General features: G+C 37.5%; 1 protein-coding gene across 3 annotated transcripts in view; it reads left to right on the top strand.

Annotated features, from left to right (window-relative positions):
- Nucleotides 1-26491, top strand: part of HHIP (hedgehog interacting protein) — a 91895-nt gene that overhangs the window by 33823 nt on the left and 31581 nt on the right. For all 3 annotated transcript variants that reach the window (XM_068542557.1, XM_068542556.1, XM_068542558.1), the window contains exons 5-7: nt 24128-24279; nt 24659-24832; nt 25459-25602. In XM_068542557.1, coding sequence (XP_068398658.1) covers nt 24128-24279; nt 24659-24832; nt 25459-25602 — 470 coding nt within the window. The remainder of the gene's footprint in view (nt 1-24127; nt 24280-24658; nt 24833-25458; nt 25603-26491) is intronic.

Here is a 26491-nt window from a genome sequence, read left to right on the forward strand (position 1 = left end):
TGGTTAGCTACATGGAGCCATGTTGACATTGAATTATAATATAAAATTAATCTTCATTAGTTAAAAAGGCTGGTGTTTTGCTGTTAGTTTTCCCAGAATGTTCAGGTTTCTGAGTGACAGTGGACAGTGGATTAGAAATACGAAGGACACACAGGGCACCCTAGAGGCTGATTTACTGAGAAGTGGAGACTGAGAGCAGGATAGGAAAGCAGCACATTTGCAGGGCAGAAAAAAACTTTATACATTCCCTGAAAGCTAGACAGCACGGCCAGCAGATTCATGTCAGGGTGGCAATACCTGTCTCTTGTTCAGGTGCTCTTAAAGGAAATGCGGTGTTTCTCCATGAATGCAAAGTGAAGTTCCACATGGCAGTTCTTGTTGCCAAACTATTCACCTTGGGTTAGATTTATCTCTTTCGAAACATCCCCCAGTATCAAAGTGTAAAAAGAGAACTGCATTGTCTTCTCTATGATATTTCAATTAAATGGAGTTTCCTAAGGAAAGAGAGACCTGGAACAGCATTAGCGTTGTTGATAATTAGAGTTACCTTCAGGAAAACAATCTCAATGTGTGAAAACAGAATACAGAAGAGATCATTTTTTTTAAAGGAGAACACTAAGACGTTAAGAAAATGTTAAAATTGTATTTACAAAAGCAAGGATGTGTGAAATATATTTTGTAAAGATTATCAGTCAGATTTTTACTAGCTTGATTTTTGTTAAAATTCAGATGTCCCTGAGAAAGCTGACTGTTATCCTTACCAGTCTTTTTGGTTTAGTGGGAACAAATTTCAGCTCTTTTCTCAAATGCAGGTTTTGGTGGTGACAAAGCTTGGGAATCTTTGGGTTCAGAGAAGAAGAAATAGTTTTAAAGAGAAAAAGACAGGGAGAAACTGAGAGAGTTTAGACACTGAAAACAAATCTCTGATTTTGTCATCTGTCCCACATTAAAGTAGTAACTTCCAGAATCAAGCTCCATTGTCAGATCATAGGATTTTATGTTCCTGTCCAAGAATTTTGAAACCTTCTTAATTTGCTTAGACGACTGATATGCAATCCAATGTTTCTCACTTTCTTTTTAAAATAAAGAACCTCGGATCAGAATGACCAGAGCAAGTGCTATTTACTTTAGTCTTAATTTTTGTAGAAGAAATAAAGAATAAGTGTGATTATATTTATGAGGAGTTTAAGTATAAAAGTTGATCCATGGTTAAAAAAACAGGAGCTAATTACATCATTTTCTTTTTGTTTTAGTAATGTTAAAGAATTAACAAAAGATCACTGTGGTTGTAATGGTTGGTCTTTGGAAATTAAGATTCTAGTTAAATAATTGAATTTAAAGCATTAATAAATTATACCAACTGCCTCTACATATGTGGATATTATACCACTGGCGGGCCAAAGTAAAGTGTACTTAAGACATACTATGTGGTAATGACTTAGATTAGGGGTCAGCAAACTACAGACCAAATCTGGCCTGCTGCCTGTTTTTATAAATAAAGTTTTACGGGAACATAGCCACACCATTTCTTTATGTAGTATCCATAGCTACCTTGGTGCTACAACTTCAGACTTGAGTAATTGCCACAGAGAGACTATACTCAAAAGCCCTCAAAAGCTTAAATATTTACTATCTGACCCATTAAGAAAAAGTTGGCTGACCCCAGATTTAGGTGGTCAATTAGTTATTCTCAATACACTCCTCTCTTAGAAGTTAAGCTGCTTTCAATCCTTGAAGACACCACATTCATTTACACAATGATGTTTTAACAAAATTAGGGATATCTTGAAAAAGCATGTTTCTCTAAATGCACATTTTAGTCTTATCTCGAATCCTAATTTTTTTGTGTGGTTTATATTTCCAGGGCTTTGATTTTTTAGGACGTCATTACAAAGAACTGGTTTTGAGAGTTCTGTATTTGGAACTAGTGAAAAGAAAATGGTATAGGTGTTTTTGATTGCATTCTGTAGCTTTCTACTCTAAATGACTTAGGTAGGATTCCCATTAGTCATTGGCACCCCTGGGGCTTGTATATATACCTCAAATCCCAACCCATTATCTTGACTCCCTGGATACACTGCTGCTTCCTACCATTAACAGTGCAACCTTGCCTATGCAGGCACAACTCATTTTATTTCACTTCGCTTTATTGCGTTTAACAAATAACAGCGTTTTTTACAAATTGAAGATTTGTGGCAGCCCTGCGTGGAGCAGGTCTCTCGGCCGCATTTTTCCAATAGCATTTGCTCACTTCGTGTCTCTCTGTCACATATTGGTAATTCTTACAATATTTTCAACTTTTTCATTTTGATTATATTTGTTATAGTGATCTGTGAGCAGTGATCTTTGATGTTACTTCTATGACTGACTGAAGGCCAAGATGATGGTTAGCACTCTTGAGCAATAAAATATTTTAAAATTAAGGTATGTACATTGTTGTTTAAGACAGAATGCTATTGCACACTTAATAGATTCTAGTATAGTGTACACATAACTTTTATACACACAGGGAAACCAAAAAAATTGTGTAACTGGCTTTATTGTGATTTTTGCTTTATTGTGGCGGTCTGGAACCAAACCTGCAATATCTCCGAGGTCTGCCTCTATATAACTGCAGCCTTCTTTCTGCCCTATGCAGAATAGCCCAAGAGCACTCTTCGTAAGTTACACCCTTTACTGTAGCACTAACCACCTTTCACTGACATTGTCTCTCCTGAGGAACAGGGACTCTACTGATATCATCTTCCCGCATACCAGACTTTGGCGGCACCATTTGCAGTACAAAGAGCTGATGTTTTCATCTAAAAGTATACTTTCCAAATTCTCCTCGCGCATGCTCAATAATTGAAGTACGTATTAAATTAAGCATGACCATTTAATTTATCATCCAAACTGGGATACCTCTGCGAGTGAAAGGAGAGTTTTGTTAGAACATAGACCAGAACTGTGTCCAGGCAAATTAGGACATATAGTCACCCTAAGCTTTATAAATTTCTAAATTACCAAATTTCCTTAATTATACCATGGCTGATCATTAACTCACTCGTTATCATAAAATAGACATAAAGATGACCTTGATGATGGCAACAAAGTAACTAAAAACAAAATGTTTTAAAAATTGAGGGAATTTCAGTTAACTTGAGCTTGATATTTTGTGCCTGATATAAGCAACATGATGACCGAGCCTCCTTCTTTTTCTCTTCTACTTCCATAGTATCCTCTCCTCCTTTCAATCCTCTTCTTTTATTGTCACTTTGTCACTATAGACAGAGTCCAATAAAAGAAGAAGGAAAAAAAACCCCCAAAAATGAAAACAGGAGTAAGAAGGGGGCTGATCAAGGGTTGTGTCCAGGATTTGGAAGCAATATCTTGCACAAGCCATCTTGTTTCATTTTTTATTCCTTTTTAATCACTTTTTTTTTTTAAAGAAAAAGCATAACGGAGCATGCATTGATCTTACAATAAGCTTTACTTAAACAGTAACATTTGAGCACATGGTAAATTATGCAGTTCACTATATTAAGCCAGGACTTTCCAATCCACCCAAAGTTTCCAGTAAAGTTCTGTTTGACCTTTGTATAAAAGACCACCTTTGCTAGGTGACTTATTTTTGCTGCCCTCTTGGGTGGTCGAATGAGGCAGATTTCCCTGTTGAACAACATACAACCTTCTTTTTGCCAACTGAACATTACACTGGGATGTGGCTTGGAGGAACAGTTTCTCAATACTATAAACAACGGCTTTCTTGGAACAGCTTGTTGCTGAAGCATAAAGAGTGGTTACTCTTGGTTTCGCCTTCGGTAGCATATGAATTGGTTAAGAAATAAGTGTGGTTGAGCCACCAAAGTACAGTGGCCATAATATAATTAAGTTCCGTATCCTCCCTGGAGGCTCGGAGAAGTATTATTATGATACCGAGCTTAAAGAAAGGGAATTTTTTCAGAGCCAGGAAATTAGTGAGAAGCAGTCCTTGGGGAAACGTTGCAAAGTCAAAAAAAAAAAAAAAAATGAAAGAAATCAGTAGAAACAGCATAAAAGTTAGTCAAGGAAAAGGGCTGGTTAAAATACAATATTTTGTTATCTTGTGAGCCTGAGTATATTAAGTCATTATCTTTCAAAAGAGTAGTGTTTTGGGGATTAAAGATGCTATTGGAGTTAGGATGGGGAAGAAATGGAGGATTAAAGATGTGTTTGAAATATTGAAAACAAAGGGAAAAATAGGAAATGTTTCTAGAAGGAATTATCGGGAAGACTTTTGCTCTCTGCTTATGCATAATAAATTGTATTTAGAAATAAAGTTTTTAATAACAACTTAGACTATTAAGGTATAGACTTAATATAGACTACTAAAAGGTTATTAAAGATGTGAGTGACTCTGAGTGGAAAGAAGAAGACAAAGAAATGAGAATGTAGAGCTATTTGGCTATTTGCTGCCTCGCCCTAAGGCCACAACACTCAGCAAAGCAGCTCGTGTAGTTGTCAGAGCTTCCCTAGAAGACCTTAGTCGGGCCTCAGCAGTCACAGGGACAAAAAGTTTCTCAGAATACGTATGAAAGCATAAACACTGAAAAGAAAGATACTTAGCCTGGATTTCTTTCCAAATCATTCCTGTTCAAGGCATCACTCTTTATCTTTTAGGCTCCATGACAGATTGGCTTAAGATAAGCGATCAAGTCTTCAGGGCAAGGGTGATTTATTCTTTGGTAATATACCACAGCTTTGTCACTCTATAGATTGTTATATTCAGTCAGTCCTTTTATCATTCATTGGTTTTGACTGAATAATGTAGCGGGTAATCCTGCTTGTGTCTGTCTGTCTAGGCATCAGCCATCCGTGCGATAACTCCTTGGATAGCCTAATAATATTCTCTTCGTGTGTCCTGCCCAGGAAAGCTACCTTGTAATAAGCATTGCTTTCATAGAAGTAGAGTGCTTTGGGGTGGAGGAGAAGGGCTGCTGCTCGCTATAAAGTACAGCCCCACAAATGGTACTGGTCAGACAAATCAAGGGCCTGAATGTGGAACAAATCCATCTCTTAGACAACCAGTCTTCTACCTAGAAGTAGAAGAGTTCAGGGTAAACGTTAGTGCATTGACTGTAAACAAGTACAAACTTAATGCTTAGTTTCTACCAGCCTCAAGGAGGATATTTCAGTCTCCTACAAGTAGGAACCAAGGAAATGTATTAGATATGCTCAAGAATCAGTGAGCATCTTCCAATTCTTTGGCTCTAGATGTGGAGTAGCCCTAGATTAAACTGATGCTTTGATGTCTTCCTTCTTCACACAATCGGGAATTATCTCCCGACCATAAAGCTATAAAAGTCATTTGATCTGCCGAGTGCTTTTGGTGTTCCAGGTGCCTAGTAACTTTTTGGAATCCTTTTGCTATTGGTCTATAGGCCACTTCAGCATTATCAAAGTTGAATATACCACCTTATACTCTACTTACATACACCTTTTAACTTGATAGGGAAAGGGATGTACCGTTTTGAAGTTTCACTCTATTTCAGAGACTTTTTAAGGTACACCTCCTTTAATTCTGGGTGTTATTAATAGCCCTATAATCTGGGTATTTTTATTCCTATTTTATAGGTAAGAAACTCATGTTCAGAAAAGTTAATAATCTTCTCAATGATATATATCTAGAAACTGGCAGAACTAAGATTCAAATTCCTGTCTGTCTGACTCTAGTAATTGTGCAATAACCATCCAAAAACCAACCTGTGAACATTTGAAGAAATTTTGCTCCAGAATCAGCACTGATTTCCAACTCTGCTCTCTCCACTGAGCATTCCCTAATGAACTAACACAAAGCTAGACTCAGATCATGCTCCCGCTCCCATCAGCCTCTGTTCCCAAGTATGGGTCAACCCTGGAACATCTTGTTGAAGCAGAAAAAGAAGCTAAGCTTGATTTGGCCTGGAGCAACATGATTGTAAAGGAAGTTAAGTGTGGTTTGCTAGAAGAGTCCGTTTGATGTTGGTTGACAGAATGTCCTTCTGTAGAATTAATTGGAGATTCTTTTTTTGAAGTCCCAAGCAGCCAACAGGTGAAAATGCATTATTCATGCAAATCTTGGGGAAAAGGCTCACCTGTGGTGAGATAAGGCTTTCCCTATCTTAGATGAATGGGAAGTTTGATTCTTCTGCCAAAACAAATTGGGAGTCTAAATATTAGAACTTACAGAGAAGGGTTATGCCCGTCTGATGTATTTGAAGAAACCTGAGGCTCTTTTGTTCTGTTGTTTCTCCAAGTCCATTTCGCACACCAAAAGACACATGTCATGGGGAGCATGTTAAATGTCAAAGAGACTGTGTCAAGTGGGTGAACATTAATGAACTCTGCCAGATGAAACAGTTGCAGAACGGGAGAAATGAGGAAATGCATCATCTAAGAAGCTGTATGCAGGAGTGGAAGAATTGGGAATTCTTTCTCATGTACACAAAACTTCTCAATTCTCCTGTGTCTCCTATTCTGTGTAAGTTGTCCTTACTCATAAATTGGATGTGGTTAAAGGCCATAGACATTTTATGGGTTTAAAGTAAGAGCACCAAAAACTATAACTATAAATGTCATTGGCACACTTATTTCTCCAGCAAGTTTGGTATGTTATAAATGTCATCTAGGGCCCATGCCATACCAGTAGGCAGATATCATTTAGGAGCTCCTTTTAGATACTTAAACCATTTCAATGACAGATAAATATCTTCCAAAGAGTTAGGGTCACAAAAATGAAAAAAAATATTTTTATAAGTTGTTGGATTAGGTCATACAGTTTAAGCTTAGTCCATAGCGTTTAAGCTACTCCTGCACACGTGCAATTCACAAAGGTAGTTTGACTTTAGAGGGCTTTTAGTAATGTATTTTGTTTCATCTAGAAGATGTTCTTTATAACAAACAGAAAATCTCACTAAATATAACCCAAAGTTTAAGCAATGGAAAGGCACATAGATGATGTCGTACATTATAAATATTTTTTGTACTTGCTGGTTTATTTCTAAGGAAATTATGAGAATGACATCATAATGATGACTGACTTTTATTAGTGTTTTTGCTCTGAAGCTCTAAAGCTCTAGACCAGTAGTTATAAAGAAAAACAAATTGTCTGGCATTATCCCTTAATACTTTACCTGATGTTTTCTAGTGACATTAATTCTAGGAAGTAATTCTAGGACCACTATATTATCATCAGTTCTCTTTTACACATTTATCATGAAAACCAGCATGATAGTAAACTCGTAATGGGAAATAATTACCTTGTATTTTTGTCTGAACTACTGCTTGGATAAGTCTACAACTTGAAGAACAATTTTAGAGTAATATTTTACAGACCATTACTAGTTGCAATTAGAGAAAGGCTTTTCATAACCATCCAATGTAAATTTTAGCAATATGCTCCTTTGTTCTACTAATACCAAGTGGAAGTTAACTTTCTATTTTTACTGAGGCTTTACTCTAATACCTTTTCTAGATAAATCCTCTTAAATGATTTATTTGATAAAATTGAGCCTTAGAAGAGCATGGGGCAAAGATATATATAATACATGAGATGGAGCTATAGGTCTTATAGTCTTTTATTCATATAGCCAACTATTTGAGTGCCTATTAGGTGTCAGCCATTGGGTTGAGTGCTGGGATACAGTCAAAGAATAATCAGATTTGATTTCCATTCAAGGTTTCTTCTTAATGGAGTAGGGAGACTGGTAAGTACAATCAACACAACATAATAGGCTAGTGATATGGTGTCCTAGCAATATGTAGAAAGTGCTAGGAAGAAAAAGAGAGAGACATGCTCTGGGATCAGAGTAGACTGCAGAAGAGCTGGAGCTGGGTCTTAAAAGATCTATAAGTTCTTCCCCAGCAACTAGATGGGGATGGTCTTCCAAGCAGAGGAAATAACCACGTGCAAAGGCATCAGGATGTGAACACCTAGGTAGCATTGAGATAGCGTGGCAGAAGCTGAGGCTGGAAAAAGAGGTTAGGGCTGTCTTGTAAAGGGTCTTGTGTTCCCTGTCTAATCCCTTGAACTTATTTTTTAGGTAATGAGAGTCAGAAAGCTTTGTTTTGTTATTGTTTTAAGGAAGCAGAGTTAAATGATCAGATGAGCTTTTTATAAACCTGTGTGTAGGAAGTGGGGTAAGGCTCTTCTTATCGTCAGACACAGCCAACAGAAACAAAAACCTCTCATAGCCGAAGAAGAAAAATGAGCTGTCCTTTATCCTGTCCATGGTTTTCTTACCTCCGTTTAGATTTATATCAGGAAATTACTTGATTCAAAGAAAACTTAGCTTGATCTGTGTTTTCAGCAGCTCAACAGCAAAGGATGGATGCCAAAGGCACCCCAGCATCAGTAAGGGCAGTTCTGTCTCGGGCCATTTCCTGCTTCTAGACTACTCTAGGATCATGTGTGGTATTATACAAAAGAATGTTCCTTGTATATTTGAGAGTTCTCCAGACAGTCTCACATGTATCTGTGATAGTCTGCTGTTTATCACACAATGAAAAGATTACCCATTTTCCAATAAAAGAAATGACTTCCTTTATCATTTTTACAGTGATAAAATGTGGGTTTCTGGATACTTGGATTTCTAATATTCACATCAACATGGCCTTACATTTTGGCTATAAGTGTAAGAAAAAAAATCCTTAAAAGGTTTTATATTATGCATATTAATTTTGATTGGTAATTTCACATTTCCTGATTCCCACTCTCTAGGCTTATAGGTGTAACATAAAAGGCAATATATTTTGTGTCTGGAAATATTTAAGAAAGAGCAGAACAAGACAGTTTGTGGATATTACTGATATTTGTGTCCATAATTCGGCTGATGAACTGCTGCTTCTGGAAATTTGCTTTTTTAACCATATGATGATTCTTAAAGTATCTATGTAGTTTTTGCTAATGTGTTTGTGTTTATATTTTCTTTTTTTTATATTCACACGTTATGTATAAATACAAACATTAAGTATCTTTATTTATGTAATTAAATAAGTAAGTAGATTTAGATTTCCTTTATAAAGATGGCCTTTTAAAATTGGTTAAGGAACCAATCAAATTAAGGAATTTGATTTCACATAATTACAAATATACAGTAAAACAAGCAGCTTTACTGCAGATGCCACACATGAGAAAACCAAAGGCCATCAGCAATGCCCTTTCCAAAGTCCTCACCCTGAAAGTCACTTTGTCACACATGCCATCAAATGAGAAACAAATCAAACATTTTACCCAACCGTAGTTTTCCACTTGAAACCGTCAAGACAGAAAAGATAGTTTTCCCTATCAAGATGAAAAAAACTATAAGTGCTTAGGAAGAATAATCGAATTATCATTTCTTTTACAGCTGATCTTATATTGTACATTTTGGTTTGAGGTTATAGCTCTGTTAGAATAATTGATGAATGAATAAATGATTATTCATCCCTGGATATAATCCTAAACTCTCAATCCTTCCTTACATTTAAGGATAGCACTCTGTTGCCTACTGTCATGTACATGAACTACAAGCCCATCGCTCCATCCCTCACGATGAGGTAGAAAAGAGCTAATTAGTGAGCAGCTAATATGGACCAGTTGAGTGTTAGTAACTTAAAATTTTTATTGTATTTTTCATTAAAAAAGGAAACCTGATGAAGTAGAAGTTATAATTCATTTACAATAGAAAAAAAAAAAAAAAAACCTGAAGTTCAAGTGTGTTAAATTACTTCCCCAAAGTCAAACAGCTTGTAAGTCACAAAGCAGGGATTCAAACCCAGCTCTCATATTAAAGACCCACCTTTATTTCACTCTATTCATCCGTGACCTCAGATCCCTAAAACTCTCCACGGTCAGAGAGCAGGAATGGAAGAGTGTGTGTACTTTTGTACTCTTTCCTTACATTTCTCTTTTCCCAAAGAATTATACCCAATATTAATGAAGTGTCTCTCTGGGAGATGCTATTCTTTCTTTCCTTGGACTTTTCTTCCCTTTCGTTGTCTGGCTCCTGAAGTCTCAACTTGAATGCATGTCTTCAGAGAGGCCTTGCCTGACCCGCCCTAGTCTAAATTGGATTCCCCCTGATATGCATTCCAATAACACCCTATTCTTTTGTTTTTAGTCCTCTCCAACATTGAATTATGCATTTGTTTGTAGGCTTACTTGTCTAAAGACTCTTCCCCCAACTAGAATACAATAGCTGGCCGTGGCGTATAGTAACATTGGATGACTTCTGACGAACATCATCTTGTGTCAGAGCCCACTCTACACTCTTTCAATTAACTACCTCCCAACAACTTTTGAGATAGCAAATGTCCCTGTTTTGAAGGTGAGTCAACTGAGTAACTTTCTCATGTAAAAAGCTAACAAGTGGCAGAGCCAAGTTGCAAACCTAGGCTGTCTAAACCCCTGGGCCCATCCTCGACACCAACGAATAGGAATTTGATGCCTAATGACCTGGGAGCAACTGACTCACCATATTTGCCCCCCGATGATTGAGTGGAGTGCTGGAATCTGAGAGCAAAGCTGTGCAGTGAGTGAGCATAAATGGTAACCGCACTGTGGATGATGGGGGAGGGGGGGCGCTGGCGGTTGGGAAAGTGGAACCTTTGTAAACACTTCATTTGCCCCATGTTTGAGAACCAGGAACTAGTCTCTGCATGGTTATTCTGTGAATGAAAACGGGGCAATTAGTGTGTCATCAGTTCTGTCCACATTGCTACAAATGTCGAATTATAAACATATTAGAAAACTCTGCTCTTTTTCCTGTTTGGCTCTTCCCTCAGTTCACTAAGAACACTAATTCAGGCAATTTGAATATCAGAAGTGTCCTCAAGTTCTGCCTTTTGGTCCAAAATTATATTATCCCTAAATATGTAAAGCAAATTTTCCATTATATTAAGAATTATAGGGAACAGAGCTTCTTTCGCACTGAAAACAGTCCTCCTGGTGAAACTTCCCTGGAAAAGGTGAACAGCTAGACACTGCCCTCCTTAAAATAAATCTTCATGTATTTGAAGCAAGTTATGTGCACTCAGATTTTTTTCTTTTGTGAACTTAAGAAATACCAGCCCTCCCTTTAGTCTTTCTTCATAAGTCCTATTCTGATTTTATAATTACTTTCATATCTTTAATCTGGACTTCAGATTTTTCAGATATCTGTAATATATAGTTCCCACACTTAATGCCATATAGTATCATACGTTCCTGATTATAGAAAACATGGAACGGCAAAAATTTATATTTTAAATTGTTACCTAATTTAATATTCAAGATGCATTTTTCCAGAAATATATATTCATTACTTTTATTCAGATTACTATAAATATGTAATATATCAAATTTCAGAAAGAGTTGCTTAATTTGGATATCTGAGGCATAGCAAATGTTTGTTTACTAAATGTTGATTTGTAACTAATGATATTTTGGAGTAAGAATGACTTTTTAATGTAAAAATGAAGGTTTGGCGTGATCGTTTTTTAATGTTGCTCTGTTGCTAGAATTTGATCATTTTGTAAAATAGTGATCAACGAAAATATCAGATTCAAAGAATTTCATTTTACTATTTGGGTAAATTGCAAGTTTAATTGACATCTAAATGATGTAAATGCAAACTCTACTCAGAAAGTAATCTCAAAAGTACCATAATTTTTATATGACCTTGAAGTTGAAGCAATCTATTGCATAACTTTTCAAGAGAAGTCACGTAGAGGAAACCTCATATTTTCTTAAATTTATTAGTGCTCCTTGGTGGTCTAAACTCTTGGGGGTTTTTTCAAGGTTTCTTTTCAAAGCAATAATCTTACTTAATTGTTCAATGTTTGTTCTCATATAAGTCAATTTGAGTTCTTTCGAGTAACAATAGGAAATATATAATGGCAAAGAGCAGTGAAACATGACTAGGAAACTCAAGTATCCTAGTGTTGTATTTCTATCTAATGATGTGAAGATAATGCTTTTAGCGGCATGACCATCATATTAGCCACACGTCATAAAAAACCAACTTTATAAAAGCAAGAGGTCAAATTCATTTAAAACAATTTTGTACCCTTAGCTAGAGTGAGGCATTAATCCTTAATATTGTGATTTCTTTTCTTTCATTGGAAGGACCCTGAATCTTCCATTTTCTGACAGGAGACAAAAGATTTTTCAGACTACAAAGGTATAAATCAGATGAAAATATCAAGTGAAACATGCTTTATAGCCTTGGGTTTAATGTTTAAAATAAAATGGTCAGACTTTATGCCGCAAAGATTTTAGCTTTAAAGATGGTAAATGAAATCACGTGAGTTCATTGTATTTCTTTAGCTTTCAATACGAAAATTTAATATTTCTAATAATTTCATTAAAATTTTTACTCTTTTTCTTATAAAAGTTAATAATCCTTACGTCTGTTAGACCTTTATTAATAAACTATGAAAAATTATTTTTCTTTATGACAGACCAAGTCATTCTAAGAAAGATATTTCCAAGCTGTGAGACGATAGAATGACACTTCTTCTTACCCATTAAGTAAAATACAGTTTTGGGGTTTGAAGGAGTTAAGATATTTTCTAAATCGTCTTCCTTGTTCCAGAGGAATTAGTTGCTTTTCTAATAAGGCTTGCCCAATATTTGTCAACTTAATAATTTTTTTTTAAATATTTACACTTTAAGAATAATCCTACGAAGGAAATCCTTGAGGGAGTGAGATAAGTAAAAATTGAAACTCCCCAAACATAAACAAATATTTCCTTTATTTGTAGCATAATCAAATCTTTGGGGATATGTATATTTTTAATATTTTTATATGTATTTTTTTTAATATTTTATTTATTTATTTATTTATTTATTTATGGCTGTGTTGGGTCTTCGTTTCTGTGCGAGGGCTTTCTCCAGTTGCGGCAAGTGGGGGCCACTCTTCATCGCAGTGCGCGGGCCTCTCACCATCGCGGCCTCTCTTGTTGCGGAGCACAGGCTCCAGACGCGCAGGCTCAGCAATTGTGGCTCACGGGCCCAGTCGCTCCGCGGCATGTGGGATCTTCCCAGACCAGGGCTCGAACCCGTGTCCCCTGCATCGGCAGGCAGACTCTCAACCACTGCGCCACCAGGGAAGCCCTATATGTATATTTTTTAATGGATGTACATACTCTCACATACTGTTTGAATAATTTTAGATTCTTAGTTCATAACTGGATATGCAAATTTGCGTCTAAATTCAGTGTCTTTTATCTGTAATATTGCTCTGAGGTAATTTTCCTAGCTGTTTGCCAATATCAAGAATGCATATTTTTCTATCTTAAATCTCGGAAGTGCATTTTTACATAGAGTTTGTTTTCAGAGGGGAGAAAATATTGTGACTTGCCATCTGTATTATTAGAGAACAAATATTGGGGTTAATTTGTTTCTCCCATTCCTTTTGCTTGTTTACTATAGAAATCACTTTATGTTTAACTTTAGAGTATACAAACACTATATATATTTTTAACTGAAAAAAAAAAAAAGTAAGATTCCTACAGTAGCCAGGTGTATATGTTTCAACGCTAGGATAAAAATTCAGATTACCTCGAGTCTTGCAAATCATTCATTAATAAGCCACTGGTAACACATACCATCTAAATCTTCTGAAGAGATATAGACAGATCTTTATCAAAACTATGTGGTAAGCCTGGTGCTAAATATAAGTATAACTGTGCCTTTCCATGCCTGCAATTTTCTGAAGTCCAGAAGTTCTTCAGATGGTAGCCGGCAAGATAATACTCCCTCTACATAATTTAAATGCATTCCTCATCTGATTCAAATGTAGGGCTACACATTCTCTACTTCAAAATCACATTCCCTTCCAATATCTGATTGTTTTATGGATCAATTGAGTTTAAGGATGGCTCTTACCTCTCTGTCCATTGTAATAGCTGTATCTTCCATTCAAATTGCACATTGGAATTTACAAAATGATTTTGCATTTATTGTCTTCTTTGATTATCTGAGCAACTTTATGAGAGGGAGGAGAGATTTTTACCAAGGAGTTTTCCGTTGCCTTTCTTGCCCCTGAAATAACCAAATAAACTCCTTGAAAGGATTGTTGAGCGTTCTACTCTATTTTTTGGTGGTATGCTAGTTTTTACGTATAGTTTCATCTAAAATCCAGTAAAAAAAAGTACCTCCTCCCTCATCTTAAATTAATGATTTATTTAATATTTTGAACCCCGTTTCAATTCACAAAAAGATTTGAGTGCTTCGCATTGAAAGGAATAGGTTTGATAAAATTGTAAAGCAGGAGATAAAAGATAAGAGCCCAATACTAGTGGGGAAAAAAATAAAAGAGGCTTGAAGGAGAATAGAAATGTCCTACAGTGGTGGTCCAGGGTTTACCAGAGCTGATGTGCTCACCTCTTCACACACCACCGTCAGACATCAAGTTGCCAGTTTGAAATTGGCCATGGCAAGAGTATTTACACCATGGAAATGTACATAAGTCAGGATTTTTTTCCCAGATAGTCGGTTTATCAGCACCTTGCCTTAAGCCTAAATTAACCTTTGGGTTAAAATAACTGATATATAAGCTTCATTTTATTCTCCCGCACAGCTTTGTAAACTTAAGTAAGACTGTTTCAGTACTGCCTCAGTCCGTGAACAATGGGTGCTGATGAGGGAATACTATCTATTTTGTGTTTGTTCATGTTTTCATTTAGGAAATATTTGGTGAGGTGGTAGAACATAACAGTTTACATTATTTCTCCTCCAATCAGATAATCTCTGCTTTGCCCCTTCTAGTTGCACATTTGGAGCAAGTTACTCAAATCCTCGTGCCTCTGTGTCCCTATCCAGAAAATAAAGATAATAATAAAATAGTATTAAACTCCAGAGTTGTTATAAAGTTTTAAACAGCATAATGCTTGCAAATCACTTAGCGTGGTTTCTGGCGCATAGTAAGAGCTCAATACATGTTACCTTTTATGACAAGCCTTCCACTGTGAGACACTTTGTCCTACTTTGTAAGACACTAGAAATACCAAGAGGAAGTCCCTGCCTTTAAGAAGCTTACAGTCTAGTGGAGAATTGGTCTAGTTCCTAATTTACATATCTGACATTTTGCTGTGACTAATAATGTAGCTGCCCAATATTTTACTCATTTATAATTCAGTCTAAAAATGTGTGTTTTTAACATTTTTATTTGTTTATTTATTTGAAGTGTAGTTGATTTACAATATAGTGTTAGCTTAAGGTATAAGCAAAGTGATACAGTTATATACATATAATTTTTATATCTATCTATATAATATTTTTCAGAGTATTTTCCATTTTAGTTTATTACAAGATATTTGAATACCCTGTTTTATACAGGAAATGTGTACTTTTAAAAATCTAAGGTCCAGCAAGTATTAAACCTGTAGATTGCAATAGAAGAGTTTAAGGTAGTTAGTCTTTTTTAATTATCATTTTTATTCATTTTTAATTCCATGAATATTCTTGTAGTTTTTGTCAAACTTTTGTTAATTTCTCAGGTACCCTAAACATACAGCGTAAGAGCTTTGCTTTCGTTAAGTGTTGCCAACGTCTCTATACATTTCCTTCTTCAGAAAAGTGTTTAGTGCTAGGATTTTGTTTTTGCTTTTGTTTTTGCTTTGAATTTTATTTACTGTTTTATACAGAAGGTTCTTATTAGTTATCCATTTTATGCATATTAATGTATCTATGTCAATCCCAATCTCCCAATTCATCCCACCACCACGACCCCCCAAGCCCGCTTTCCCCCCTTGGTGTCCATACGTTTGTTCTCTACATCTGTGTCTCTATTTCTGCCTTGCAAACTGGTTTAGGATTTTGTTTTTAAGAAGAGTTTATTATACTTTTTGTAGCTTTGGTATTTTGTAATCATTTCAAATAGATGTTCCACACTGTTTAGTTTTATTGAAGCATTGTTTTCTTTTAGAGAAGATGTTTTGGAGAACTGAACTTTGGAACATGACAGATATTATTAACACTTGACACATATTGAGCCAAAGAGCCCTTAGTGCTCAAGCCATTCCCTGATACCATATTGGATTCACTGGGCAGCATATATTAAAGGTTCTACAGCAGCTAATTGCTGCCTGGAACAATGTAAAAGGGACAAGTCAATCCACTCTCTAATGTGCCATCCTGTATCAAATATCACAGTTCAAATGGTAAAAAGCCTAGGGAAAAATAGAAACATGAAAGTTGATTCCATTTGACAAATATAAAGTTTGTATAAAATAAATCATGTACACCCATACATAAATTATTGTGACCATAACAGTTTTTACATATGTAACTGAATGTGTACATACTTTTTTCCCCATAGGCATGAGATGTCAAAAGAATATTAGTACCTGGAATAAGAAGCAGCTGGGAAGCTGTAAATTCTAGAAAATAACCGCTTCTAGTATCTTCCCTCTGTGTAGGTCATAACTTAAACCCTTTGTGACTGATTTATTTTGTTTATGCTTGAAAAGAGTGGGGAAGAGAATTGTTGAAGAGGGTAGTGTGACTTTGAGATAGCTGGTCTCCATCTAGGGTATCTTTTATCCTCTCATTTGTACTTTTCTAGTCTGTTTTTGCATTTGCTACCTTCAGAAGATAAATTGTACAATCCTAAATGTAGATTTGACATGGACCAATTGCTACATACCAGAAGTTATACACCCCATAAAACACTTCCTAAAAGCTCTGAATTGCTGGGTATCTCCTAGCAGCTCTCCAAATTCATTTGAAGCAGGACAGACCTCTTTGTCAGGCGGGTATGGTCGAGGTAAGCATGGGTCCTGCCAGCATTTGAAAATTATAAATACTTTCCTAAAGAACTAGAACAGTGGGTAAATACAATTAAGCAGAGAAGAGGCCTTACAGAGACAAGACAATGCCGTGAAGAGCATTCAGTTATCAGGAAACCAAAAGAGTAATTAGAATAAGTTACAGACTTATTTAAAAGAAAAGCCAAATGTGGAAAAATAGAGGAAATGTTAAAGAAAAGGGGAGAATTAGTACTATGAGTGATAGGTCCTCAGTATTTTGTGGCTGGTTTCATGCTCAGAGAACAGTGAAGGTAAGAAAAGCCAAAAGAGTGAGTAATAAAATGGCACAAGATATTTTATTAAAATGTTCATTTCCAAAGTAAAATTTGTATGACAGGAAGACTACCAAATTATTCCAAGTCTAACTTCAACTTCTTCGATAGAGTTGACCATGACCTCCTTCCCCCTAGAAAGGAGGATGGGCTAAAGAACCTCTTGGATTTTTTCTCGAGTGTTTTCTGACACCAAATGACAGAGGTGTTTTGTTTTGTTTTGTTTTTCTCACATCAACCAATTCTCCAGTACCAACTGGGTGTCCAACAACTCAGTTCAATTCTGACACTATCTGGAGTTAGCCCAGACTCCACAGATGATGGGCTCAGTCCTACAAGACTGTCTCCCTTACAGGTACCAGCTACAAACGGGGTGCCCACGCTACCCACATTTCTGCTTCCCACAAGCTCCCCGTCAGGCTCAATAACTCATAGAAAGACTCACAGAACTCAGCAAACTGCTTTACTTACTATTTACAGGTTTGTTATAAAAGCTATAACTCTGGAGCAGTTGGATGGAAGAGATGCACAGGGCAAGGTATGGGAGTTAGGGGGACATGGAGCTTCCGTGCCCTCTCTGGGCACCTCCAGCACTTCCACACCCTCCAGCACCTCAGTGTGTTGACCAACCTGGGAGCTCTCCGGACTCCATTGTTTAAGGTTTTATGGAGGCTTCTTAGGCAGCTATGATTGATGAAATCATGGCCATCGATGATTGAATTCAACCTCCCGTCCGTCTCCCCTCCCTGGAGGTTGGTGGGTGGGACTGAAAGCTCCAATCCTTCGATCACATTTTTTGGCTCCTCTGGCTACCAGCCTCCATTCTGAAGCTAGCTGGGGGCCCACCAAGAGTCCCTTCATTAGCATAAACTCAGGTAAGGTTGACAGGGCTCATTATGAAGTACAAAAGACACTCCTTTCACTCAGGAAATTCCAATGGTTTTAGGAGCTCTGTGCCAAGATCCAGGGCCAAGGACCAAGTACATTTTTTGGTATAGCACAGACCACATCATGCAGTCCCTCCCATAAACTAAGTCAGGGGCCTCAGGGGATTGACTCCTTTCTGAGACCAAATTAGACTTTTGGAACTATTGAAAAGCAATGCTTCTCATCTCTTCCAGGAGTTGTTGGAGAAATGAATACCCTACAGTGTGTTTCAAAACTTATGAACAAAGCAAAATAACACAGTTTTAGTGAGTTTAAAATCCTCCATTTAAAATCCTCCAATCCTCCATAGAAATGGTTTGCCCACATTGAATTTTACCTTCTTTGCATCCTGTGATTAACACAGGAGTTTTGCTCTTGACTGAATTCATCTATGCCCACATGTTAAAAGATGGTCTCCGCCTTCTCCTCCTCCATTCTGAAAGGTGCTTTCACTTCACTCTGAAGAGTGTTGGTTGTTCTTGCAATACTCACAGCTGAGGGAGAATGCTTGCTGTGAAAGCGCTCTCCTTAGGTATCTCTCTGTGAATGTATAGGTGAAGTTCACCAGCCCCCTGTTTCAGGGTGTTCACAGCAGGGCACGGCCAAGATGGCTCAAGTCATCAATGCTTTGGATCCTTTTAAAAAATAGATTAAAATAGCCATGTGGTAGGCAGGAAATGCCCCTCCCCCAAAGATGTCCTCATCCTAATCTCCAGAACCTGTGAATACGTTACTTTACATGGCAAAGGGGAATTGAGGTTGCACTGGAATTAAGATTATACTGAATTATCTGGGTGGGTTCAGTGTCATCACAAATTCTTAAAAGTGGAAGGGGGAGCGGAGGTCAAAGTGATGAGATATGAGAAGGATTCATCCTGCTGTTATTGGCTTTGAAGACGGAGGGGGGAGGACATCAACCAAGGAATGCCAGATGGCTTCTAGAAGCTGGAAGGGACAGGAAATGGATTCTCCCCTAGAGCCTCCAGAAAGGAACACAGCCCTGCAAACACATTTATTTTAGCCCAGTAAGACCCATGTTTGATTCTAACTTACAAATTTTAAAATAATAGATTTGGATCGTTTCGAGCCACTAAGTTCGTGGTGATTTTTTTTATAGCAGCAAGAGAAAACCAATACACCTGCTATTGTATCTGAGCTAATAATTCTCAAACAAACCTATCTGTCATTTCTAAACAGCAAAAGGTTCCAGTCTAAGAAGCACAGGTTTGCACTAGGAGGGGCCCACATTGGTTTCCAAGTCCCCTTGTTCCTTTCCTGAGAGTGTGCCAGTGAAACACAGACGTGTAAATGACAATTAATAAATGACAATTAATAATTTATCTGTTATAAAACCAAGATTTTTTTTCTTTTTCTTACCAAGTTTTAGAGTGGAGAAACCTCAGTGATACTGTGTCAGAAGTTACCCAGAGTTGGTATTTACTCTCCTTAATACTTGTGTTTGGGCCATACATATTTCTAATCGTGTAGCACTGTTTAAATACCCTCACCCCAAATCAGCATCGTAAAGCAGTTATGGGAGGAATGAAACAACTGAAAACTTACTTTGCTATCTGCTTCCATGGGTAAGTTCCTGGAGGGTAGGAATTGGTTCTCACTGATTGTCTTATCCCTGGTGCCAAGTACAATGCCTAACACGTAGTAGATATTCAATAAATATTTGTCGAATGAAGGTTAAATACACAATTGTTTTGACAAGGGGGTAACAAGGAATATCTTGAATTCAGCAGTGCATTAGTTACTTTAATCTATGTTTCCTTGCTTTCGCTATACCATAAGGCTGTTGTCTAGATCACTGAACTTGAAGCCAGTCACTTGCCAAAGGGTCACTAAGCAAGCTATGGAAAAATGAGAAATGATGCTCCCAGCTCAGTACTGCCCAGTCCTGTTTCCTAAAAGACACAAGTCAATTGCCAAATATGAAATATGAAGGCACAGAAATGAAAAAAATGTATATATATTAAGGCACATTTTAAGGAAGTTGGAAGTCAGAAAAAATTAACTTTAACCACATTGAAAGTATGAACACACTGGAGTGTTTTCTTTAAAATATCATAATGAAAGGCCATGCCCCACAATTTCTCTTAAAAAAGAAAAACATACTTCTTGTTACAATCACCTTATGATTCTCTGTGTTTTTCAATAGATGCTTCATTTTCTTCAAAGAGGAATATTCGTAGTCAATTGGTTAGAACGTCCATGTGTTCACCAGGGAAGAGTTTATCTCAAAACTATAGGACTAGACCTGATCTTGTACTTACGTGAAAGTCATCAGTACTCTTTGTTTTGGGGTTTTGTCTCTTTTCTGCTGACCCTGTGGAATTGTTCCTGAGAGCTGAATGAGAATTAGAACGGCTGTTAACTACTTATTAAAAGTCCCTAAGGAGGGTTTTAGGATTTACTCTGAAACATGGGTTAATCTCAAGGTTCCAAAGTGTAGAGGGACATTATTTTCAAATCATTCAGCTACCTGATTTTGAGGAGTCATTGGTGCTTGGTGAGGGGCTGTCCAGAAGTTGATGTGGTATTGAGAGGGCTGAGCGCAGGGAAGAGAGGGGCTCATGGTAGCCTGTGATCATGCTTGGTTGAGGCTTCAGTCAGTGAGCTTGAAAAAAAAAAGAAAAAAAGCATTACCCAAACAGAGGCAACCCTAAAGTATTGCTTGTAAATTACTTGTTGCCCATTTGGTTCAGGCAGTGATATACACTCCTAGAAGCACGATGTGCACACAAAGTTATCGGTATTAGTAACAAAGTACAAAGTATAATGTGAATATTTGGACACATTGCTGCTTCTCACATGACTAAGGACAACATTTTGGACATTGGGTTAACCGTTTTCAAAAGTATGATGTCAGAAGTCAGTGTCTTTTTGAAAGGTGTGGCTCCCCACACCGCAGATCTTCCATTTGCCGTTCTATGAATGTATCTGTCTCCCTTTTAAGACAGCTTGGCTGAACTAATTAAATTCACTAGAGGTTCATTCTCTCCAGATGCTCAGCAGAAACAATTCAGTAATTTGACATTTCTGGAAGAAGGGCATGGTTTCAATTCCATAAAGCTACACATAACGAGGGGAAAGGATGGGAAGGAATAAGAAGACAGTCTAACATTGACACAAGGGCTTTCTGCTGAGCCTGGGAGAGCTGGGCTGCTGGTCCAGTCCTGACTCCAGGGGCAACACTCAGGCTGTCAGGCGGCCATGTGCCCGTGAAGGCCAGGGTTGAAGCCACCACAGAGGGTCTGGAAGCCTCAAATGTCTAGTGGTGGTTCTGGCATTATGGCCTCTGACCCTGGTCCAAAGTTAAACCTTCTTTGGAAAAAAAAGAAAAAAAGCGTTAGGCAAACAGAAGAAACCCTAAAGTACTGCTTGTAAATTACTTGTTGCCCATTTGGTTCAGGCAGTGATGTACGCTCCCAGAAGCACAATGTGTACACAAAGCTATCGGTATTAGTAACAAAGTACGAAGTATAATGTGAATATTTGGACACATTGCTGCTTCTCACATGACTAAGGAAAACATTTTGGACATACTTCTCCATCTTTATGATTTGTCAGGAACATACTTTAAATGGACAGCATAACTTGCAGGCTAATTCAAGCTAAATCTCCTGAGAGCAGTCATATATCCTTCCTTCCCAGTCTCTGAACATTTAAGAGTTGTGTTATACGATATAATTTTAAAAGCTAGTTTCGAGAGACACTCTAGGATATTTACATATAGAACATTAAAGTTTTTCATCAATATAGTTATGAAAGTGAGTATTTCTCTGAAATGACTTGAGTCATTAGTCATGTTTCTAAACCACCCAGAACACTACTTCGCACCTGGAAGTTGACTTTAAAAAAATGAAATCACGTGTAATGATTACACAAATGTAAATCCTATAACCTGAAAAATTCAGGACATTTTAAAATGACTTTTTTGATTTATATTCTTGTCATTCAGATGTCTCATTCTGTTTCCATATTTGGCCCTTTAATAAAAGTCAGTGATGTCCCTCTAAATTCATTCGTGTGATAGGTGAATCTTGAAGGTAAACGACTGTCTTCTATCGCTTGTGGATTTATTTCAATCTCTTTTCCCATCTGTCTCTCTACAGTGCATGAATTCTACGTTCCTAATTCCCAAAAAGCAACCAGCACAGTTTTAAACGATGTTGCTAGCCAGCTCAAATTGTCTTTCAGATGATTTGATTAAAAACTACAAAAGAACTACTTTCAACAAAAGGCTTCTTATAGTGGAACGCAAACATTTGTGAAGTGGGTTTGCAGTACTTACCCTGCATTCACAGCTTTAGAGGGAAATATATGCGGAGAGGAATTAATCACAAACTAAATCCCACCCCTAGGCCTCCTTACACATCTATCAAGGAGGTTTACATGTGCAGTGGCTTTTCTACAATCGAATCTTAGTTATACATCCCTGTTTTCAATATCTCATAAGAAAGGCAAGAGATGTTTATTTACTGAAGATATAAGAAGAAAAACAGCACTGTTGAGTCAATGTTAAAATCATCATAACAAGATGACCCAAAAAACCAAGGCTCATTCATAAATCCTAGTCATAGAGACTTACCCTTCTTGTTCTTGTGCTTAAAATTAATCATGTCGTGATATGCAAATGAAGAGGCTGCCTTTTTTGACATTTGAATAATAATTTGGTAGGTCTGGGATATTTGCATCCACTTTATTATTTACACATTCTTAAAGTTTGGATGTTTTCCGCTTTGGATGGCATACCTCTGAAAGCAGTTTTTCTCTAATCTGGGAAATAAAACAAACAGTGTTTATTAAAAGTGAACTTTTATGCCTAAAGCTTTAAATTCACAAATCCTTGTAGCACACAAACTACAAACAGTTCTGTGCTTTGTTAGTAACACATGCTATTCTGGGGGACAGAGGCAGGAGAGCGTTTCCATGATTGAACACAGCCTTGTGAAGAAATGGCAGTATTAGAGACTTTTTTTCCTCTAACACTTCTAAGGAGTAACTTACAGCTTTTTGCCATAAGAATGTTGTGCTGTTGAATGAAACAGCGTGTATAAGGTGATGTCCTAGCGGCAGTCGCAACCTTCAATTTCTGCCACGTTTTTCGCCGCTGTGCATAACTCAGCAGAGTACAGAGGAAGTGCTCCCTGGCTCACCAGAATATGAACTTGAAGTCTCTGATCTAGATAATTTTAGATACTTTGATTTCATTATAGAAATTCCTAGACTACTTGTGGGATAAAACAAATGCTAAGACCATATTGAGTTTCATCGAGCTGAATTAGCAGAAAATAAAGATAAAATGCCTTTCTATTTAAGCACACGATGATGTTTTAATTGTTACAGCATTTGGCATGCCTAATGTATACAATTCTTGACATTCATACAATAACAAAAGAAGGTTGTTTGGGATTTTTCTTTTATTTCCTAGTGTCTCCTTTCCTCTCTAGGATTTCTCCCACCCCCATCCCAGCCCTGGCTTTTAGCTCTCCTTTCATTTCTCCATTTTTCTATAAGGAAAAAAACTCTAGGCAGCAAAGGGATATATGTAAAAATACCTCATTTCCATGTAGAGAGGCCAAGGCTGCTTATTACCTAGCTATGATGAACAGACCACCACGGTTGTGACAACTGATGTAGATGCCTCCAGGGTAAAACAAAGGTTTACGTATTACACAAGCAATTTAACTGTTTTCTAAACAGATTGCCAAGACAGTGGGAGTTGGCAGCCCACACTGTGTTTTAGGTTTTGGAGACTTGGATTAGAAGTCACTGCTGATTATGAACCTTTTTATTTGTCTTCTGTGAACTACAGGCAACCTAGTAACCCAGCAAAGAATTCTTCACAGCACTTAAACTTGTCTTCCTAGCTTCCCCAGATTACATACACAAATCACTTGACAAAAGTGGTGTAAGGGTCTTGCGCATAGATAACCACACAAGACAATTGTCTTGTTCTAACCCTTAAAGAGTTCCGCAAAGTGAAATGTTTTATAATCCTTTTTGTGCAGTAGGCAAGGAAGAAAAGAAAAGAGTTTGGGCAAAGATTATCCAGGAGAAAGAAAGAGACTCTTTTGGGGGTTCCAGTTGAAACACAATAAAGAACATAATTAACTTCACAATTCTTTGTGTTTTTCATTTGACTGCAGGGAGGAGATGAAAGAGGACTACTAAGCCTTGCATTCCATCCCAATTACAAGAAAAATGGAAAGCTCTATGTGTCTTATACCACCAACCAAGAGCGGTGGGCTATGGGGCCTCATGACCATATTCTCAGAGTTGTGGAATACACAGTATCCAGGTACCAGTAAAAGACATGTAACCTTATTTTCTCATTATCTCTTTATAATTTTTTGTTTAGAAGTTACAAATAATTAACCATCAGGTGGCAATAATTAAACCCCAATCTCCATCTGGCTTAAAAATCCCGTGTGTGTCTTTAAGGAAAATTGCGAAAAATGGTAGCTTTGGCACTTTTCCACAATTCTCTTTCAACTTAAATGCCACTTTGGAAACCTAGAAACTAACATAATTTTTCAGTAATTTTTATTGGCTACATTTTCAGTATGTTTGCTTATTTACATGCCACGTGTTTGCTTCCCCCTCTGTGCCCTATTTACTTTCTGTGGGTTCACCTTACATCTTTCACAATCATGGTTTGTTTCCTCCCCACCACGTAGAAAAAATCCCCATCAGGTTGATCTGAGAACAGCCCGAGTGTTTCTTGAAGTCGCAGAACTCCACAGAAAGCATCTGGGAGGACAGCTGCTCTTCGGTCCTGACGGCTTTCTGTACATAATCCTCGGTGATGGGATGATCACTCTGGATGATATGGAAGAAATGGATGGGTTAAGGTAAAAAAATAACACAAAAACACAGGTGCCCCTTGATGGTAAAATGTTTTAAGTGAGTTATATCACTTATGTCTTTGAATTATATCACCTCGGTTAAATAGTCAACTTTTACTATCAGCATCTGCATTTATAACATGAAGAGGAATTCAAATAAATATGCTGTTATAATATTTTTGAAAGTCGCTCTACTGAGATGTCCTAAAACGAGTTCCTGCTGTGGGGTTTGTGCAGTAGCTGCCCTGCACACCCCTGCTGCCTTCGACACTCTACCTAATGGACCAACATTGTCCAGCGGAGCTTCCTGGGGGACGTTAAGTACGTGGTTTGGCAAAAAAAAAAAAAAAAAAAAAACATTTTAGAGGACGGATGCCAAAAGCGGCGCACCACCAATGAATGCTGCAGCCTTCAGCCACTGTCGAGCTGTGTCTCGGTGCTGCCACTTGTCTGGAACCAAACTGCCTCTGGTTTCATTTGCCACGATATGGAATTTGGAACTTTAATAATTTTGTCTCCAATGGGGGGGCGGGGGGTGGTTTTTTTAGCCATAGGGCAACTCCCCTGCATTGAGTGTAGGTGCAATACGTAACAAAAACGGAAGGCACTCACGTTGTCCTCCGATTCCTCAGCGACTTCACAGGCTCCGTGCTCCGGCTGGACGTGGATACTGCCATGTGCCACGTGCCTTATTCCATACCCAGGAGCAACCCGCACTTCAACAGCACCAACCAGCCCCCGGAAGTGTTTGCCCACGGCCTCCACGATCCAGGCAGGTGAGAACACAAGCCCGTCTTCTCTCCCGCCTTCCAGCAGGGCCGGGATTCGCGAAGTGGGGAAAGAAAGAGGGTTTCCGGGCGCGGAGCAGCCAAGACTGGTATCCAAGGTTATGCCTCTCAAATTACACTGGTTCATTATCTTATCTTACCCAGTATTTTGCCCTCTTTCTTCTATTAATGTGTGAAGCAGATGGAGAAGGCAGATTAGACAAGGCAGAGGACAAGTTCACAGAGAAATATCGCCTTAACATTTTGGAGAGTTATTATTGGATAAACACTGGTGGATGGGTGTCATGATGAAGACTTCAATCTGAACAATTCAGACAGATAATAAACTTGGTCCCCTTAAACCGCTCTAAATGTTCATTTCCTTATAAATACATTAAATGAGGATGGTAATAGCCACCTTGCAAGGATGCTGTAATGATTAAATACAGATCTGTAAGTGAAGAATCAGAGTATCTGACACACGTGATGGATTTGAAATAAATTATGGTTCTTATTATCATAGCTTCACTTAACAGATGATGACGCAGTGTCATTTGGAAGGAATTGAGCTAAATGTTAACATTTTTTTACTTGAAAGAAATTACAAATACTAAAGGAATTCAGATCGACTGTTTACTACAATGAACCATAAAGAAAGGACTGCTAAGAAGAATGTAGAATGAGAAATTTGGGGTATACTTGAAAAATGCTAGGAAGTGTAATATAGCAATTCTATGGTGAAAGCTTTATCTAATCTGTGGTCTGTTATTCATACTAAGGGGTATCTGGCCACATTTATTCATTTACTAGTTATTATTGCTATTTAATATTTATTGAGTGTTCACTACGTGCAAGGCGAGTATTTCTCGAACTTTTTCTTTTTATAATCCCGCCTGCC

The sequence above is a fragment of the Eschrichtius robustus genome, chromosome 4 (genome assembly GCF_028021215.1).
Source record: "Eschrichtius robustus isolate mEscRob2 chromosome 4, mEscRob2.pri, whole genome shotgun sequence".
In the NCBI taxonomy this organism is placed as follows: Eukaryota; Metazoa; Chordata; class Mammalia; order Artiodactyla; family Eschrichtiidae; genus Eschrichtius; species Eschrichtius robustus.